Genomic DNA, 20,097 nt, shown 5'->3' with positions numbered 1-20,097 from the left:
CTACTGCCCCGCACACAGTGCCAGCGAGCACAGTGCAGGGAGCAGTGATGAGTTACAGTGCACTCGTGCTGCCCTACCTGGAGTAACTGTGCTGCGTGCAGAGACACTAGCGGGCGCAAGATCAGCTTCGGCAGATCTTGTCTCCAGCTCCGAGCAACCATGTGTTCATCTGATCACTCACTGCAATCTGTCTATCAGACTGTAATTGAAACTTAAGATTAAAGTCACAGTTACAGCTTTAATTTCTTAATTGAGACAAAGTTTTAAGTGCTTAAAGGTCTAAGGGGGAGGGGATGGTAAAAAGGGAGTGTAAAGCTATAAAATTTTCTTCCATGTATGAAGTCTTCCAGGACTTCAGCTTTATCAAATGTTCTTCTGGCTAGAGAAAAAAGTAATTTAAAACAATGCTGGTCTGTTTTGCCTTTATCTTACTTTTAAATTTTACTTCATTCTCTCACAAGACTTTACTTTTTACTTTGCTTGATTTCCTGTGTTTGATCCACATTTACTGTGTAAATAATTCATTTGCTCATAAGTCGATTGTCATCAAGTGTTATTAGAGAACGTAAGAGTTTCCAGCATACTAGAGGGCTTTTGTAAGTGTTGTTCTTGTGACATACAAAGAGAATAAAATCTAGTCAGAGAGCATGAGACCCCAAGATAGGCAAGCCCTCCCTGTTGGCTCTGCAGGCTCTGTGTTCCCTTCAGAGCTCGTGTCGTAGCAGAGGGTGTGCCCGCCTTTGTGAAAGTAGTCCACCTTCAACTGTGCAGTGTGCTGTCTGGGTTCCGGATGGAGGAATGAAGGAGCAGATTTATGGCGGCCGCTGGGCACAACAAATTAAGTTGACAGTGATGTATGAGGGCACAACAGCACGCTGATCCCTCAGCCGCGCTGCTGGACGCCTCCTGCTTCATTTGGCTCTTGTTAGGATCTGTTAGCAGCTGAATAATGAAATTCTGTTGACTGATTTCTGTTTTCTCTCTTTTCTTCCCACCTCTGCTTCCTAAAACCGTTCATTCCCAGACCCATCCTCATGCCAACAAACTGCCCTTGAAGGATTCTTTCACTTACGAGGACTACAGGTTTGTGTGAGGGTGGTTTCTGAGGATCTGGATGTGAGGGAAACTCGTCAGCAAGTGACCTGCTGTGACCACTTACAGTGTTGAAATGGGCGGTCTCAAAAGCCACAGCAAGCAGCTTTGATAAGCACTGGCATTTTGACAGCTGCCAAGAAACTGCTGTGAGCCTTCTAGTGGCTGAGGTAGCCAAGGAGTGCTGGACTTAATATTAGTGTTAAGTATTGCTAAAGGACTTTTCTCTCTTTTAAGTAGATTAATATCAGTGTGAGGCAGGGATTCTTTTTGAATATAAAGTTAATGCACTATACTATGTAATAAAAGTGCCATGTTCCACGTCTCATACTCACCTACCTTGGAGGGTGTCTGAGTAGAGAGGAGAAACAGCACCCACTTGTCAGTGAGGCTCAAAGCTGGGTAAAGTCAGCATTTGGGTGAGAAGGGGAGCTGGCTTTGGGGACAACAGTTTCATCACCATGCAGGGTGAGACTCAGGCTGCTCCTAGTTCCTTTGCGCACCCAGCCTGTGTACAGGCTTTTTTTCCTGCCATTCTGCCCTTCCTCCTCTCAATCCTGGGTTTAGTTCAAATGGTATAAAAAAGCCTGAAAACTGGGAGCCACCCATAACCTTGGTTTCCTGATTGAGTGCATTCTTGTGGGGGTGGTTTTTAGACAATTCATTCTTAATTTGTTTATTTTCTTTTTGTTACAGGTGGGCCGTCTCGTCAGTTATGACACGGCAAAACCAAATTCCTACAGAGGATGGTTCCCGGGTGACCTTGGCTCTGATTCCTTTATGGGACATGTGCAATCATACCAACGGCCTGGTAAAGATCTCTTCCTGGGTCTGAGACTGGGGGCTGCTGAGCTTCTGGGTGGACCTTCTCCTTGGCTTCCTCTCCCCTGCAGCTCTCACCAGGACAAGCAGAAGCAAACGTTGCTGCTTTCCTGCCTCTAGTAGAAGCTGGGTGTCCTTTTCATGCTGAAAACTGAAAACTCCAGCCTTAGACCACTTTGGGAATCTGCAGCGACTGCATTTGTGTGGTCTAAATCACAGCCCTACCTCTCACATTCCTTTTCTTGTCTTACTGGACCACAGGCTGAACGGGCCACTTTGCTTTTCTATCCTCTTACAAATAGGAATTTATTGAAGAAAACATTCCATCTTTCTGGCTTTCATTCTTATGGCTCGCTCTTTGTGTTCTCTGCTGACTCCTGTTTGCCCCTCACCCTGCTCTGTTCCTCACCCTCGATGGTTTAGCTGCTCTGCTCTGGAGCCTACATATGGGGAGGTTTGTGTGCTAGGCTCTGGGCACAAGTGCAGGGCTGGCTGCCTGGTGGCTGGGAGAGTCAAGACTGGAAGGGTCTTCCTGTGGCCGATTCTGTAAAGGAGGAGGGCAAGTCCTGTTCCTTTGCTCCCTCTGTGATGAGGACTTCCTGGTACTCACAGGTAGGGAGGTGACAAACCCAGCGCATCCTGAAGTCCTCAGCACGGCTGGCCTGCAGGGCGAGCTGGGTTTGATTCCTGTTCCACAGTGCCAGCTTGCTTTGTTATTATTAGCAATATTATAAATAGATTAAAGAAATGCTGAAAATGATTATTTCACATCTATACAGAGGCCTGAGCACATGCGCTGTGCACCAGACACTCAAGGCAAACTGTCTTCCTGCTAATTCTGGTAGTCTTTCAGATCTTAACAATATTTGAACTGTAGCAAGGAAGAAGAATTACACTTTTATAATTACATTTTGTCTTAATTTAGATATGCTTAATTTAATTAGCAGGACTAAGAAATAGCATGTTTTACATTTTCATTAATGAATATAATTTCTATATTCTTTGTTCTTTTTTTCTCCTTTATAGATATTTTTTAAACTGATAAGCTCGAAATTTAAAACAGTTTCAAGGAGCTTTAAATATCTAATCCTTATGTTGTTTTTCCTCTTTATATAAACTAGATCACTATTTCTCAAACTGAATTGATCATTAAATTTTATGTTCATTTCCAATATTAAGTAATCAAAAAGAATTAAACAACACAGAAGTCTCTGTCTCCTCTGGGTTACCAGCTGCGTAGAAGGCTGCCACGGCTGAGGGTGCTGTCCCACTCTCTTCCGTCTTTGACTGTTTATAGCTCCCTTCTGTCCGTAGTCATCGGCGTTCTGAATCAGGCACTGGTGTTATTCCCTGCAGTGGCGCTGTGTACTCTTGCGTTACCTCGGGTTAAGGTAACAGGTAACTCTTGGCATACCTTTTTCTCTAATGTAATTCATGTGTCCTGTGATCTACCATGGTTCTCTGCTGACCCTCAGGAAGGTTGCTCAAGAAGCCAATATGTCATCCTTGTCCCACATACCTAATTGGACACCTTTGTTGATTTGTCTCTGTTACCCTGAGGTTTTGTGGGACATTTCGTGTGGCAGTGTTTAAGGGGTGCAGCTTTCAAACTGTAAAGCTGTATATGATACTCAGGACCTGTTAACCTCTGCTTGGGATGAGGTACTTGATCTCAAGGTGTGATTTTTTCAAGCAAAGGCTTTTCTTCTATGTGTGTCTGTGTGGACTCTCCTTTTACCATTAGACTCTTACAGGGGAACTCAGGAGAAAGGTGTGACCCACTAGTGCTGTCCGCTTTCAACAGTAGTCCATACCCTAGGGACACTCTGTGGTGACAGCAAGGCTGAAGAAGTGCTGCCTAGGATTCTGGTGAATCAGAATGAAGTCCTTTGCCATCTGGAGAAGCAGGTTGTAAGAGGTTATGAGACCCAATCCTCAGCTACAGGAAATATGTCCCTGTGCGTGCGTTAGTGTATGTGTGTGGGTGGAGGCCAGAAGTCAAGGCTGCATGGCTTCCTCTAGTGTTCTCCACCTTGTATTTTGTTGTTTTGGTTTGGTTTCTTATTTTTGAGACAGGGTTTCTCTGTGTAGCCCTGACTGTCCTAGAACTAACCCTGTAGTCCAGGCTAGCCTGAACTCAGAGATCCAGCTGCCTCTGCCCCCTAAAGGTATATGCCACCACCGCCCAGCTCCATATCATACTTCTGAGACAAGGTCTCCCACAGTAACCCTGGAGCTTGCTGCTTTCACTAGGTGGTCCAGGAGGTTTGCCTGACTTTGGCCTTTGTGATGGTGTTAAAGATGCACAACGCTGTGTTTGGGTTTCTGTGTTTATTTAATTTAACATAAATGCTAGAGATCCACACTCTTAATCTCATGCTTGCACAGCAAGGATTTTTACCCACCACACCATTTCCCTCATTTTGGGAATGTGTATCTTTAAACCTTGCCCTGATCTGTCCAAAATTAGCAGAATTGACAGGATTTTTCTTGAAGTCATTCAGTTTCCCTGAGAAGGATTCTGTGAAGGGGTTTATAGAGCATTGTGTGTGTTGTGATGAGAATAGCATGTGTAACTCTGTTAGTCGGGGTGGGAAAAAGCTCTCAAGGCCCTTCTGTTTAGCTTTTGAAAAGTCCACAGTCATTTGGATTCTAAGCTCAGGTGAAAACCCCAGTTCTTATGACAATGTACATGTCTCGCCTGCTTGTGACTTCTTGCTGTCCCTAATACCAGTGCAACCCACCTCAGTGCTTTGTGTTTGCTGCTGCTCCTGCTCAGACACTTGTTCCTCAGATGCTCATGACACTGAAAGTTATTGTCAATTGGGGCCAGCTACCCTGGGCATTCTATGTAAGCTGAGTGTCACTTCTGTCACACAAGTCCCCTTCTTGTCCTGTGTGTACTTCCTACAGTGCCCATACATTATAATTCCTTTGGTTGGTTTGCTTGTTTGTTTGTTTATAATGAAACAAACAAACCTGGACTGGTTTGTAGCCTGGACTGGTTTTGGATTTGCTGTGCAGTCCCAAATGACTGGAACTCCTTCAAGTCTGAGTGCTGGGCTTACAGGTGGTACTCCACTGCACCGGCCTCCACCCATTATTTTGGGAGGTCCATCATCTGTTGGTTTGAACTGACAAGCATATGCACTCTGGTCTAGGACAAACAGCAGGGCACATGGACACAACTGTAATCTGTTTCTTCAGTTTTTCCACTGTTGTTTCCAAGTCGAATCAACAAGAATGCATTACTTCATTTCTTCTTCATACACAATGCAAGTAATGGATTTATATTGTGAGGAAATTGAAAGAAAGATGGAAATGGTTATGTCCTCTGTGTGTTTGAGGGAGTAATGTTTCACACTCTTTCTTCTATGGTACTGCTTAATAGGTAAGTCTTTATTCTCCAGGATGCAATGAGTGTGACCAAAAGAAGCCAGAATAACTGTACACAGTCTGGGAGGTTGGCAGTGCTCAGAGGGGTGAGGCATCAAGATGGACTGTTTACTGAATCGGAACTCAATTCCCACCCCTGGGAGTTTGTGCCTCAAGGCAGCCTTTTCAAAGGCAGTGTAGGTGTTAGGCACTGTACATCAAACACTGGAGACTCTGATTTGGAAAACACTCCTGCTCTCTTGCAGGCTGGGGGAGGCGAGTATGTAGGCATATGTGGTGGTAGCTAGGGAAGAGAGAGGATGAGGGAGGTGAAATGGGAGGTGTTCCCCAAAAGAAGACTAGTTTCTGAGTAGAGTAGGAGTTAAAGATGGCTCCATGCAAGAGGGAACAAGACCCCATGGCCTGCATGGCAGAGAACACCAGGCTCTGAGACCTCCTGGGACCTTGGCACTGTCCGGAATGACTACGTGCTCAGCAGTGTGAAGGTCTGTGGTGCTGCAGCCTGTCCCAGTCAGAGGGGTTGGAAGATTACAGGTTGATAAAGCAAGGACAAGAACAGTCATGAGGGAGAACTGGATGTAAAGACTCCAGAGTAAGAGCAGCCACTTCTGTGTATTGCATACAGAGACCTTGCCAAGACAGCTGTGCCATTGGGGTCAGGCTAGGGACGTTTCTGTACTGTCTATGCCATGTGGGCTTAGAGACTCTTAGTAAACAGAGAGGAACTAATAACTCTTTACTTGCCTTTGCTTACCTGAGAGTTTAGGTGACTGTGATTACAGAGTAAAGTATGTCTGTGACTTAGAAGCCACTCTTTTCTTGTCTTCTTGATTCTTACACAGTAGAAAAACCCACTTTTTTTTTTTTTTTTTTTCCCCAGAGCTGGGGACCGAACCCAGGGCCTTGCGCTTCCTAGGCAAGCGCTCTACTACTGAGCTAAATCCCCAACCCCGAAAAACCCACTTTTTATGTGTTGCTGGTAAAAAGAGTCCAGGTCCTTGTGCATAGTAAACCAGTGCTCTATCACTGAACTAAATCCTGCCCCCACATTGATTTCTCCCTGGAAAAAAGTTATATAAAAGTAAAGCTTGTCGGTAATTACAGACCCCAGAAACACCCATGACTAGTGAACAAGCACGACTGCCAGTGTAGTATGTGTCTTGTCTTCTGTGGAGACCTTCCTCAGGGCTCAAAGGCAGTGGTTTTCATAGTGTGTTTGGTGGAGTTCCAGAAGTGATGCCCATTGTCTTTTCCAAGAGAGGTTTGTTTACTTTCAGACTTCAGTTTCCTGTACAATCTTTGGTGTGCATGGAAATGGCTGACATCCTCACCAGCTCTTTGCTTGAATGTTGAAAGCCTTTGCTGCCCTGTGAGCACCACTAGACACCTTTGTCCTGAGGGATGGCTGCCTCATCACCCTGTCTTTCTCTGCTGCCTAGATCACAACTGGCTATAACCTGGAAGATGACCGCTGTGAGTGCGTGGCTCTGCAGGACTTTCAGGCTGGAGATCAGGTAGGTTTCAGCATTCTAGCTGAGGGGTGGCTTTGTTATCCTTAGGAGGCGTTGGCCAGAGGGAGGAGCTGGGACACTGATCTTTAGGGTTGTTTTCTGACCAAATCTTGAGTCAGAAAGATGCTTTGAATTGTACTTTGCATCCTCGAAGAAAACAATGTAGCTGTTTGCACTATGCAATACTGTTAGCCAAAATAGAGTTTGTCACATAATACTGAAACAAATGTTTCCTTTCATAAGCTGCATTTCTTTATAAAGAGATGGTATTTAAAAGAGATGGGGGTTAGGTTGCTAAAACCTAAGGGACTTAGAACAATCATTCCTGTCCTCTTAGACTTTCACTGTGATGTGTATATTTTTTATCTAATAATTTGAGTAGAGGCACAGTTAAATTTCCCAGTCAATTTGAAACACACATCTACAAATCTCTGTAATTATTAGTTTTACAACCCAGCACATAATAGAAAACCAATAGAGACAGACACCGCTTTCCACTTGGTCTGCCCTTCAGAAAACTCACAGCCCTGTTAGTGTGAAAGTGCACAGGCTGTGGAAGTGGGCTTCTGACAGAAGTTAATTTAAAGGCCTATTCTAGAGTGTTCCCCTGTTTTGGAAGGAAAGGAAGACGCGGTACATTCTAAAGTACAGTTTAAGAGGGGCAGTCTGTGTGGAGAGGCTTAGCAGGCCGGGGTCAGTATGTCCCTGGGCCCTTCTCCCCCTGCCTACTCGTAGTAGACATGTGTGTTTGGCTTTACTCTCCTTAGATACGAGTCTGGGGACTTAGAAGGGTTGCACACGTACACCTTCCATGCAGCATGCTCTACCGAGCGGATGTGTGGTTACTATGGAGGCCTGTCTGCTGTGTAAAGTAGTGTGAATATACATGAGGACTAAGCCTGTTGCTCTGCTCTGTTTGAAGAGCACGTACTAAGTTTGTTTTATGTCCTTCTATTTCTTCTCTACCGCATCTTAGATTTACATTTTTTACGGCACTCGGTCAAATGCAGAGTTTGTGATCCACAGTGGTTTTTTCTTTGACAATAACTCACACGACAGAGTGAAAATAAAGCTTGGAGTGAGTAAAAGTGACAGGCTCTACGCTATGAAGGCTGAGGTCTTGGCTCGGGCTGGCATCCCAACGTACGTAGAGAATATCCTGGCTTGGCTCTTCCCTTTGGTGCGTGTGGTATTTCTATAACGTAGTGTTTAATCTGTGTGTTAATAGAGTTCTCCACAGTAGTGTGTCTCAACCCCTTTATCCCGTTATACAGCAGATCCAGACCTTGGCCGTGTGGTCGTTTACCAGTGCTTCAGATAGGTAGAAGGGTGTTGCTAGCACTCGCAGCTAGTTCCAGGGGAGCTGGCCTGCAGTCCTCAGGTTAAAGAAGCCCTCCGGTGTCATTAATGTCTTTCACCTTGAAAAGGCTAACGACATGGATCAATTTGTTTTGTTTAATTCTTTGCCACCATTAGTTTCGGTAATGAAGTCATGATCCTCACTGATTCCATGAATTTCTGGTTAGTTTCTTTAAATTTTCTTGCATTTGAGGTGTGAAGTGGTAAAGAAGATGAGAATTATGATTTATTAGTTTTCCGGGGACTAGAGGAACCATTCTTAATGAAAATGGATTATCTGAACTTTTTTTTATTGAGCTTGTCAATATTTGATTAATGATAAAGTGTGAGCTCAACATGAATTACTGTTAATGTTCGTAAGGACTGTGGGTGTGTTTAATTCTCTCACTGTGAGGATGTGACCCCAGAGTCAGGTCAGGCAGCAGGCATGCTGGCAAGAGTGGCCAGGGCCTGGCAGGGCTTCCCCACCCACCAGCTTCATGCTTTCCAAGGTGCGTGCCTACCATGTAGTGAGGCTCAGCTCTGCTGTGTGAGGGCCCGGGCATCTTCCTCTGGAGGAACTGTGGGCCTGACCTCAGATTTTGTTGTTTTCAGATCCAGTGTTTTTGCATTGCATTTTACTGAGCCACCCATCTCTGCCCAGCTTCTAGCTTTTCTCCGAGTATTCTGCATGACTGAAGGTAAAAACAGTTTTTTTTTTTCTTCTTAAATTGTAAAGCATGGGGAGGTGGCTCAAATTACAGATAAAATTCTTAAGATGGTAGGGGAAGGTGGCAATATTGGAGAGAGAACTAATCTGTTGTCCACTGGGATTGAAGAGTCCAAACATCCTGGGATGGTAAGAAATACTGCAGACAGCACCTGTATAAGACAAAATGTTCCTGGCCACAACTCCGTGTTTCAGACGCAGGAAGGACTAAATCCATGTATTGAGTTTTCTGCTTGCTTAGGACAAGTCCTCTGAGCCGGCTGTGCCCAGTGGCCTGGTGAGCTCGAGCTTTCGTTCACACCCTCGACTGTGTGCCCAGTTGCTGGTCTGGGGCTTTCATCCGTGCTGGGGCCTGTTGTTTTATACTACCTTCAACCCTACACAGAATGGCTGGGCTAGAGAATAAATGATTTACTGAACAGTTAAATGTTTTTCTAGAACAAAGCCACCTAAGTGTTAGGGAAGTGCAGCTGGCTAAAGCAGTCATTGCAGCCATGGATAGGTGGCTGTCCCTGCTGTCCCCATCTCTTGTGGGTTCAGGGCTTGACAGGAAGCCTGAGTGTACAAGAACTTAGTCCTAGAGTGTAGACAGTAGAGACGAAGCTATCGGGAACCAGAGTGAGACAGGGTAGCTGTCCCTGAAGAGCAAGCACCTTCCATCACACAGAAACTTTTCTGTGTACAGGCTAGGGTGGTCTGTGGTATTTTCTTCTATATTTAATGAGCAAGGAAGGAACGCTGGTAATGGCAGTCCCTGTAGCTTGTGCCATGCCCAGTGTTCTACACGGTGCTTCCTGTGTTTTTATCTTGTGCCTTGTAAGGTGCTTCCTATCACGCTGGTGGAGTCTCCAGTTCAGAGTGTGAAGAGTGAGAAAAGGGCTGCTCAGCTAATGACTGGTGGCCTTGACCCAGAGCCAACCTAGCTACTTCCAGAGTCCCTGTCCCAGACAGTCCCATGTTCCTGCTGATGTGCAACTGATAGAATTCATGGGGCAATTCTTGGTGTATTTGCATGTGGTGATGGTGGGGGGAAGGTAGGGGGAAGAGTAGGATGAGGTATTCCCTGTAGACACAGGCAGGGGACTGCCCTTACTCAGCAAGAGAGACTCAGGCCACCTTGGGCCCGGGAACCTCTGGGGAAAGGATGACAGGGACAAGAAAGGTTTGGTGTCTAGGTCAGGCCAGTGGCTGCTTTGTATGGCTTGTCTGCAGCCATGGCGCTGGGAGGCCAGGAACAGTGATGGCAGTGGCTCAGAACTGGAAACTTCTGGAAAGAAATTTCTGTTTCTAAAGAAGCTTTTTTTTTTTTTTTTTTTTTTTAAATATCTTTATCTCTATGAAAGGTTAAGCCTGAATTTTACCTTGGAACTAGATAGTCATTTTTAAAACATCAGATAACATGCCCTTTTTAAAAATCTCTTGTGTTTGGTGCTGTTCTGTAGTTTCTTCTCAGAAGACAGTTTGTCTTCTCAGTCGTCACAGACAATCAATCGATGGAGTCTGTGAACCACTCCAACTAATACTAATAAAGTTTGGTTTGCTGGCAGCACAGCTCCCGATTTGAATTGTAAATAGTGACAGCTGTAGGGCATTTAGCTCTGAAAGAGAGACTGTCTCAGTTACATAAGAAGCTTGGGTGTGTTTGTTGAACTGAACAGGATGGGCAGGAGAGGAACGCTCAGAGCCATTGCTGAGTTATTCTTCTTACACAGATCTGTAAGGTATTGAGAGGCTGTGTTTCTGTGTGGTTTAGATTGCTGAGAGCGAGCGAGGGAGAGGGAGAGAAGCTGGGAGAGGGGGCAGGCAGGCAGGCTGACTCTGACTGAGACTGACTCACTTTTCTTTGAGTCAGGTTTCTACAGTCCATGTACTTGCTTCTCCATCTTTGCCTTACGTGTGCAGTTACCAGGACGACAGTGGCTCCCAGTATCTTTAAGATGTTATTTTATCTTATTTATGTATGTGTGCCCGTATGTCTGTCTGCATACCATGTGTGTGCAGTGGCCACAGAGGCCAGAAGAAAGCGTTGACTATCCTGGAACTAGAGGCACAGATGGTTGTGAGCTGCCATGTGGTGAAGCTGGGACCTCTAGAAGGACCCAGGACTCAACCTGAGCTGTTCCTTCCTCCTCGGTGTCCTTGACACCAGTTGGTAAGGTGAGGTCTTTACTCCAGGGCTAGCAAGAACAGTTCTGTCATAGTGAGGGTGTGGCCATAGATGTCTTCAGACATAGTCTTCCGAGCCTGTCTCAAGGCTCTCAGTGTCCCTCTCTGAGTTGGGCATGAGTCAGTACTGCCTTTCAGGGAGGCCTCACTTGACCTCCTGGCCTGGAACTTAGCTGTGCCTCTGCTCAGAGAGCCTGGAAGACTGTGCTGGGGGACATAGAGGACGGACGGCTTGTCAGAGTGAGCTGTGCTGCCTTCCCGACTGACTGCTATGTGTGTCTCTTGTAGAGGAGCTGAAAGAGCACTTGCTAGGGGACAGCGCCATTGACAGGATCTTCACTCTGGGGAACTCGGAGTTTCCTGTCAGCTGGGACAATGAGGTCAAACTTTGGACATTTCTGGAAGATAGAGCCTCACTTCTTTTAAAAACATATAAAACGACAATTGAGGTAATTAGATGAATGAAGATCATGCTTGGCATGTTTCTAGTCCTTCATTCTGATTCTCAGCAATGTATATGTGACATTCCTTATTTGGTGCCAGTGTTTCACAGTTTATCATGTTGATTTTAATAGCACTTGATAAATTTTACACAGTTAGTACTTTTAAAAACTATCTTTAATTCATGATACCACAAATATAAGCTTTTCTTCCCCTCCTATCCCCCATCCCTCCCTCAGCTCTTTCTCTCTCCTGTGCACCAGCATACAGAGGCTTGTCGTACAGCCAAACCCCCGTCCTATTTTCAAGACAGAGTGTCACTAAAGTCATCCAGGCCTCGAACTTATCACCATGCTGACAGTCTCCTGACTAGCTGAGATTACAGGCTGTCACCAGGCCTGGCTGGAAGACTTGTTTCTCTCTTCTTTTTTAATTTTTAGCCTTCACTCTAGGCCCACATGGGGCTCCAATCACAGAGATGAACGCAAGTGATGCCCTCCATTCTGTGTTGGCTCCATTTAACTTGGCCTTAGCTCTGTTTTGAGAGTACGGACTTACTGTAACAAGAGCCCTGAGTCAGCTGCAGTTTTGCTGGAAGTGTTGGGTCATTCGGCGATGTGAAGCCTCAGTTTAAAAGCTGTTAGCACCTTACCCTCTCAGGCTGAGCTGCAGCTTGGTGCTGCTTCGACAATTTAGAGTTCTTGTCATTAACTTGATGTCTCTCGCCCCCCCAGGAAGATAAGACTGTCTTGAAAAACCCTGACCTCTCTGTCCGTGCCACGATGGCCATCAAATTGCGCTTGGGTGAGAAGGAGATTTTGGAAAAAGCAGTGAAGAGTGCAGCCATGAACCGAGAGTACTACCGCAAACACATGGAGGAGAGGGCGCCACTGCCCAGATACGAGGAGAGTGACCTGGGGCTGTTGGAGGGTGGTGTGGGGGACTCGAGGCTCCCTCTGGTCCTGAGAAAGCTGGAGGAGGAGGCAGGTGTACAGGAGTCTCTGAGTCTCACAGAGACTGTCAGCAAAGTCAAGGCTGCCGAAAATGGGCTCGTCAATGGGGAAAGCTTGATCCCTAATGGGACCAGGTCTGAAAATGAAAGCTTAAGCCCAGAAGAGAGTGAAAACACGACAGGAGACACGGAAGAGTCTTCAGGAAGCATGGATGCGGTGAAGGAGCGACTCTGAGATGCTCACGGATCCAGTTGAGCAGAAGTTGCAGACAGCCCACCACATCACCGTGTTCCTTGTTAACATTTTTCTTTTCGCAGAGAGGAAAATATGTTTTGCTGCTTTATATAAAGTGATTTTTAAGTTATTATAAAGATCTAGCTTCCCTTTTTGATTAAGATTGCCATCTTGCTTCTGGGCGGAATAAAGTAGTGAAGAGCAGCAGAGGGGAGGAGGCGCCCTTGAGAGACTGCAGACCAGCTGTGGGCAGCGCTGCTCTCCTCGCTCCACAGTGAGTGCTGGCGCTGCTCCTGCCGAGGGAGTGAGGTTGGACTCTGGGTGTCGAGTGGATGGTGGAGGGTGAGGCACAGTGAAAAGAAAGCTGGGTGAGGTGGTTACAAACAAGAGTCTGGGCAAATCTTTTATTTTTTTCCTTAACAAGAATATCCCCAGTACCAAAAGAAAAGGTAAGGTGGCAACCTGATTTTTAATGGCTTAAAATGTTGATGATGATCCTAATTATATAAACACACACATATATCTAGTAATTTCTAAGGATTTGTTTACTTTTTGTGTTCTGTTTTGCTGTATTAAAAACTTGTCCTTTACCTTAAATCAAAGTAGGCCTCGCGTCCTCCTGGGTTTTCACGCTGGCTTTGTTTCAGAGAGGTGCACTGACTCCAGTGATGGCAGTGGAGTGCCGTAGACACTGCAGCCGTGGCTCACGCACGGTGTCGGGATAGGCGGCCCCCTGGCTTTCTGGTTTCACAACAAGCTAGAGATTTTCAAAGCTACCCTTTTGAGTAAAACCCCTTATTAAAAGAAAAAAACATGACTGGTGTTTTTGTTTGTTCCTTTTCTGGGGGAGTAGCGCAGGCCCTGAGTCGATCCTTTAGCAGAGCATCTCACATGCTCCCTGACCACTGGGGAACACTGCCATGTCCCTGGCTGTGCTGGTCACACATACAGAGACTATATGGGAGTTTGCCTGGGTGCCCAGAGGCCTACAGAGGCGCTGCCCCTTTCTTAGCCTCCAGCAGTGCTCCAGAGGGATTTGAGGTTACCAGGAGTAGATGGAGGGAGATAAAGGCTGGCTTTCATGGGAAGTGGGGTTTGAGGCAGTGTCCCTTTGGAGGGGAGGCCTCCAAAGCCTCGAGTTTCTAGTCTACTGATTTGTTTATAGTTTCCCTTGGTCGCATATCCATATCATCACTGGCATCCAGACTGTCAAAGACAGGGTTCATTTTGGAAACCACCGTGTGAGTGATTTTCCCTAGTTTGATAAGGACTGTGGAGATAAAGGTAGCTATGTAGCAGCCCTGCTTCTGTTCAGAGAAGGCAAGGCCCTGCAGATGATCTGCTTGGCTCTCTGCTCTGGGTTCAGATGGGCAGCACATTGGGTGGGGTCTTGAGTACCACAGACGGACTGGACACTAGTGTAGGCTTGTGTGAGGCTGGGGCCATCTGTAATTCTGGCTGCTACTGTGACCGGATATGTGAGACCAAGTCTTTTGTCAGCCTCATTCCAGGGACAGCTTACCAGAATGCTACCTGGCATGTGGAGTTTGCATACTGACCTGTGCTGTCTCAGTTAATGCTGCGGAAAGAGTGAGTTTTGCATTAATCTGCCTTTAGGTACAGGTTTTCACTGCACTGAAGGTCGGGCCTTGTGCACACACATGCAATCCCAGGGTAGAAAGGCCATCGTGCACGGGACACTTACAAACTATCTGCTGGGGAGTTCGAGTAAGATAGAGCTGCTTGAGCCAAGATTCCAGTCTCCACGGACACCTTTGGTAGAGACACAGTGACACCCATTTCTGGGGCCCCGGAGTCTGTCAGTTACTTTTCCATCACAAAGTCTGCATCATTGGCCCACAAAGTGACTGTAGTGTGCTATCCAAAGGCAGAACCGATGTTGAGCAGTGCTGCTCTCCAGAGCCCTTGGCTTCCCCACAGGACTCTGACGGTGGGAGATTCAGGTGGTCTCCTGCCCATTCATGGCAGAGTGCTACTCACATGGGACCCCAGTGTCCCTCCCACTCAGAGGTGGAGGGAAAGTGATCGATTCGGTGATGTTGGAGAACCCTCATTGCCGTAGACATGGCAATGGGCCTTCCTCTCTCCTGCGTCACGGTAAAGTTTTCTTTCTCCCTGGAACCTTGGGACAAGAGGCTGCTGAGGCCAGTCTTGGAAGTGCCATCTGTAAACAGCAGGAGAGTCACTGGCCTGCAAAGTATCCAGTTTTCTCTGGAAACTGACCATTGATTGTTTTCCTCAAAAAGTTTCTAAATCAGGCCCACAAGGTGCACACTCAATTGTTTGAAGAGAGATGGGACGCTCTATCTATCATCTATCTATCTATCTATCTATCTATCTATCTATCTATCTATCTATCTATCTATATCTATGATCTATCTATCCTCTATCTTTCATCTATCTATCTATCATCTATCATCTATCTATTTATCATCCATCTATCTATCTCTATGATCTATCTATCCTCTTTCATCTATCTATCTATCTATCTATCTATCACCTATCATGTTGTTGAATAAATATTCACTTAAAATGAGAAACTCGGGGTGGAGATGAAGCTTCTCCGTAGGCAGAGTATTTGCCTAGTGTGCACAAAACCCAGGGTCCAATCCTTTGTGCTGCGTAAACAATTTGGTGTCACGTTTATAATTCCAGCATTGAGGGTGTGCACACAGGAAGAGCCCTGGGCTGCGTAAGACATTGTCTCTAATTAAAAATAAGTAAATGAAACCACCAAGGGGACTGGAGAGATGGCTGGGTGGGTATAGTGTTTGTTGCACACACATGTGAGCCTGGATTTGGATCCCTAGTACCCACTGTGAGAAAGGTGGGGGTGGATACGGGGATCTTGAGATCTGCTTAAAGTCTTCCCAGAGACTGCTCCTCTGATGACCTGGTCCCCTTTGCCATACGTTAGCATTCTTTCTACCCTTGGAGCCCTCCACCTTCCACTCAAGCCCAGACTTCCCCAGGGTATTGCTTGGACTCAGACATTTACAAGGTGTCTGCATTTGAGTCTGGAAGCAGAACTGATGCCTAGGAAAGCAGGTAGACCTGAAGTAAAATGCTGACCCCTACCTTCACTGTGCCTACGACCCAGAGCAAGTGTCTTGATGCCCAGGGCACGATTTATATTCATTCCCTCTTTCTCTTCTCTCATTCTCCCTTTTTGGAAAAAAAAAAAAAGTTTTGTTATGATAGCCCAGGCCTGAAACTCCTGATCCTCCTGCTTCAGCCTCCTGATTTCTAAGACTATGGTCCACGCCCCTACTCCTGAGTAAGAGGTTTGGATGTCTTGACTACAGAATGAAACGGACATAGGAGGTTATTGGGAGGGTGCCACGGGTATAGTAGGATTCAGCTCCCCAGGGCTGTGGAAGGAATGATGGGATAGCATGACAGAGCTCTCTGGGGGGTAGAGAACTCCCACCAGATTCCAACACATGGCCGTGACTCAAGGCTGCTGTCATACACACCCTGAGCATTGAAAACACTGTTTTATACATATTAATGTCACTGTGAACTCAACTTTCACATCTTAAAGATAGCTCAAAATAAGCCCCAAGTGTCGGTGGAAATGACAACTGACTCAAGTCACAGCGAGAGATGGCAGTTAGAGCCGCATGCACCCCAGTCGGACAGGTCTAGAAGTAATAACCACAGCTCGCCCTGAGCATCCTCAAGCGAGTCCTAAGAGGTGAATGATGGAAACCTGTTATTCCTGAGGAAAAAAAATCACCAAGTTTATTCCGTTCTGGTCACTGATGTTTGTTGTTAGTCCAGTGATTTGAGTCTGACACCAGATAGACTGACTGCTGGGTACCAGCCAGAGATTCAGTCCTAACAACCCAAACAGCATAGCCCCCTCAGCCCCTACCCAGGGCTCAGCACATGCTGACACACAGCCTACACCAGCACACTTTGAACCGGCAATTCAGGAAATTCAAAGTCCCGTGAGTGGATGAGCCTACAGTTTTGACTTCTTCCTGGTTTCTGTGGCCAGTTTTGTTTATCTCAAGCTGCTTATGTCAGGTACAACTCACATCTGTTGGTGACCGTTTCCCAGTCTAGAAATATAGTTGAAAAACAGGAGTATACCTACAGCAAACGTTAAGAAAGCAGCTCCCACGGGCACTCAGTGGCTCTGCAGGCTGTCTCGGAGGAAGCCAGGGGTTTCTGTAGCAATTAAATGGTCTGATTGGATTCAGGGGGAGTTTTATAATTGCTCACAGGTAGTAATTTATTAGGATGACTGTTTCTCGTGACATGTGTCAAAAAGGTCAAAGTTTATACTTCCTTGGACATTAACCTAATCTTTGAAACTCTAAAAGTTACACTTTTTGGTCATTAATTTTTTTTTTACAAGCAGAGATTTTGACAATTAACCCAGTTAATAAAGGTCAAATTTCAATTTTTTCCAATTTCTGGAGCATTTAACTGCTTCCCTTTTGAAAGTGGGAAGATAGCAGATGATAAATAGTTATTAAGTGAGTAAGGATGTAGCCGTGCTGTCAGCGTGATGATTATGAAGCAACTGACCCTGGAAGAATAGAATCGCTGTGTATCTGATGGGAGGGAAAGGAGATTACATGCCTGGGAAATAGAAAAATTAAGGCCAAATAATGTGCGCTGTGGATAGGATAATGTATGTGGCTGATTACCTCATCTCGGGGTTCTAGCCACTCAGTCATGCAGCCTCCAGCCTTCAGCTCTCCAATCTGCACGTTTCTAAAAGCAGCCATATCTGCAAGCAAGCAGTGAAGTACAAGCTGGGTTAAGAATCAAAATGTCACCTCTGTGCTGCAGCCAGCTCTCACAGAGCCACACGAGCCAAGAGCAGTGTAGCCAAGTGGTGTGCAAGCTTTCCTTGGGGAGGCAAGAGTACTCCAGAGTTGGCACCTACCACAGACCTAAGAAACTGTCCAATTCAGGTCTAACCAGGTTTTGAACCAACGAGTTTATTTGGAATTACAGGTAGCTTATGCTTAGCTCCATCACTGTCCCAGCAACCATTAACAGTCTGTATATTCTTGGGGATGGGTGAGGACTTGTGAGCCCCACCTCCAGAAACCATTAATTGCTGATAAATTCTGAGGAGAGGTGGGACTTTGGAGCCTCTCCCGTCCGTGACAGGAAATTAACCAGTCCAATCATTCCCTTTGGGTAATCGCAGCTGTTAACAGTTCAAGAGAGCAGCTGCCGTGTCATGCTTGGAGGACAGGGGCCCACAACACCAAAACACAATGACCAGAGGTTAAGGAAAAAGGCTGAACAGTAGTAGGAGCCTTACGGTTCTGGTCAGCTCTCTTGCCGTATACCAACATGAACACCCCACACTGGACCTTGGAAGATAGGAGGGAAGAGACTCATGGCATGGGAAATGGGCATTCACCAAGCCCTCTCAGAACACCTGAGCAATATCAGCCAGTCCTCCATCACTTTGGACCTGTGAGAGGCCCATCTTTGACGGTGTTTCCCATGTTCTGTGTGTGCCCCCTGGTGGCAGTGCTTTCTGGGAGAAGAGGACAGCTACTATGTGGTCCTGTGAGAACCCAGGAGAAACCTTGCCACCCCTTCTGAGACCAGGCACCTGCCTCACCCACCTGAAATCCTGAGGAGGGGGCTTTTGGCTCTCCCTGGGAGGTCTAAAGCCATAGCTGCTGCCGTGTTGGGAGGACAATCATCTCAACACGTTGTGTTCTGTGCTGAGTAGACAGTAGAAAGCTAGGTCTGTGCTTCAACAGTCATTCACTCGGTACCAAAGATACACCAAGAGCCCACATGTGTGCCCGCTTCGCTAGGTCTCTGCCTCATGGCACACATCTCATTTTGCAGTTGACATCCCAGGCTTGCCTGCCTCTCTCCTAGACTGTGGCTAGCCCAGCCCCATCACCACTATTCTGTCCACACAATAAATGACCAGGAAACGCTAAGCAAGACACCCAGTTCCTCTAACTCAGCCACAAGAGCTTGAGCGTACTGAATTAAAAAAAAAAAAAAAGGTCTTTAAACACGTGCAATTTGGGGAGTTGTCAGAACGATGACTTTGATTATAATGCTTAATTTCTGACAATTTTGCCAACTTCTGCCAGTGATGGGAATGTGGGTGCCCTGGTGGGTAGGGACACGGAAGGACTACATACTTTTAAGAAGTAACAGTTACAGAGCTGGGAAGATGGCTTAGTGGATAAAGTGCTTGCTTTGAGAGCATGAGGACCTGAGTTTGATCGTCAGAAGCCATGTTTAAAAGTCAAGCATGAAGCTGGCAAGTTGGCTTAGTAGGGTAAAGGCTCTTGCAGTCAAACCTAATAATCTGAGTTCAGACCCCTGTAGTTATCCCCAGACTTCCACACGTGTGCCTGGGCATGTACCCCCGAATCCAGATAAACAAAACCACCCTGCTCTTTAAAGGTGTTAAGTCTAGTATGGTTGAGTATGCTTGTTGTGGGGAGGTCGGGACAGGGGGAGCCTGAGGCTTACTCACTGGCTAACCAGCCTAGACGAATTGGTGAGCTCCAGACCACTGAGAGACCCTGTCTCAAAATAAGCGATACATTGGCGCAGTTCATGCACATACCTTCATGTACACTGAGATACACTGAACATATACACGAAATGAAGGGAGGGTAAATTATCAAAGATATGAAGTCAGGTAACCCTGACATGATTCAGTTCTCAGAAGTCCTGTTAGAAAGTCCTCACGGACCCGAGGCACGTGCTGCAAAAGCCACCTGCACAGGGCGTTTAGGAGCTGGAGGAGAGGGTGTGTGTGGCATCTGCTGGGCCCAAAATAGACCCTACAGGCTGCAAACCAGTGTTACATCTGACACACCTGACGCTTGGAACCCACCTCAAGGCAATCTTAAAACAAACTGTCTTGCCAGCAAACCATTGGGAAAGTGATTTTAACCTTGTTTCTTTTCACCGCCGGCCTGGGATCTGACCCAGAGTGTGTAGGTATGTCTTCCTGCTTCCTCCTCATACCTGTCTCCCTCCCCTCAGTTTGTCCTGTACTCATGTAAGCCGAGCTCGCCTTAGTTGATAGAATTACGGATGGCCTAGGGCACTCAAGTCAAGCTAGTCCAGCTGACTTGTTTTCCAAGCAGGCTGGGTGACCCACAGATACTTAAGAGCTCAGCTGCTGTGCAGCTGAAACTCAGGTGGCCAGTCAGTCCAACACCTTTCCCCGAGGAGGCGTCTGGACAGTTTTTGTATCTGTGACCGCCAGCGCCTCTGTGCTTCCTAACTTTGCGCTGTCAGGAGACTTCCGGCACGGAGTGCCTTATATCCTCCAAACCTCACCCTCCAGGGAAGGTGTTCTGAGGAGGAAGAGGTCAAAAGACCCAGGCGTGGGGGTTATCAACTGGCCATCTCAGCATGCCTGACTGTGAAA

At 46.5% G+C, this 20,097-nt stretch overlaps 1 protein-coding gene across 4 annotated transcripts in view; it reads left to right on the top strand.

Annotated features, from left to right (window-relative positions):
* Positions 1 to 13,500, top strand: part of Setd3 (SET domain containing 3, actin N3(tau)-histidine methyltransferase) — a 66,927-nt gene extending 53,427 nt beyond the window's left edge. For all 4 annotated transcript variants that reach the window (NM_001346470.1, XM_087552910.1, XM_087552911.1 and 1 more), the window contains 7 exons: positions 1,025 to 1,083; positions 1,789 to 1,903; positions 6,750 to 6,824; positions 7,798 to 7,964; positions 8,775 to 8,860; positions 11,344 to 11,504; positions 12,231 to 13,500. In NM_001346470.1, the coding sequence (NP_001333399.1) occupies positions 1,025 to 1,083; positions 1,789 to 1,903; positions 6,750 to 6,824; positions 7,798 to 7,964; positions 8,775 to 8,860; positions 11,344 to 11,504; positions 12,231 to 12,683 (1,116 nt within the window). In that variant the 3' untranslated portion in view covers positions 12,684 to 13,500. The remainder of the gene's footprint in view (positions 1 to 1,024; positions 1,084 to 1,788; positions 1,904 to 6,749; positions 6,825 to 7,797; positions 7,965 to 8,774; positions 8,861 to 11,343; positions 11,505 to 12,230) is intronic.
* Positions 13,501 to 20,097: the final 6,597 nt, after the last annotated feature.

Source organism: Rattus norvegicus, chromosome 6 (genome assembly GCF_021556685.1).
Source record: "Rattus norvegicus strain SHRSP/BbbUtx chromosome 6, alternate assembly SHRSP_T2T, whole genome shotgun sequence".
In the NCBI taxonomy this organism is placed as follows: domain Eukaryota; kingdom Metazoa; phylum Chordata; class Mammalia; order Rodentia; family Muridae; genus Rattus; species Rattus norvegicus.
Note: the sequence above shows the minus strand (reverse complement) of the source record. Positions and strands in the feature narration are given on the sequence as shown.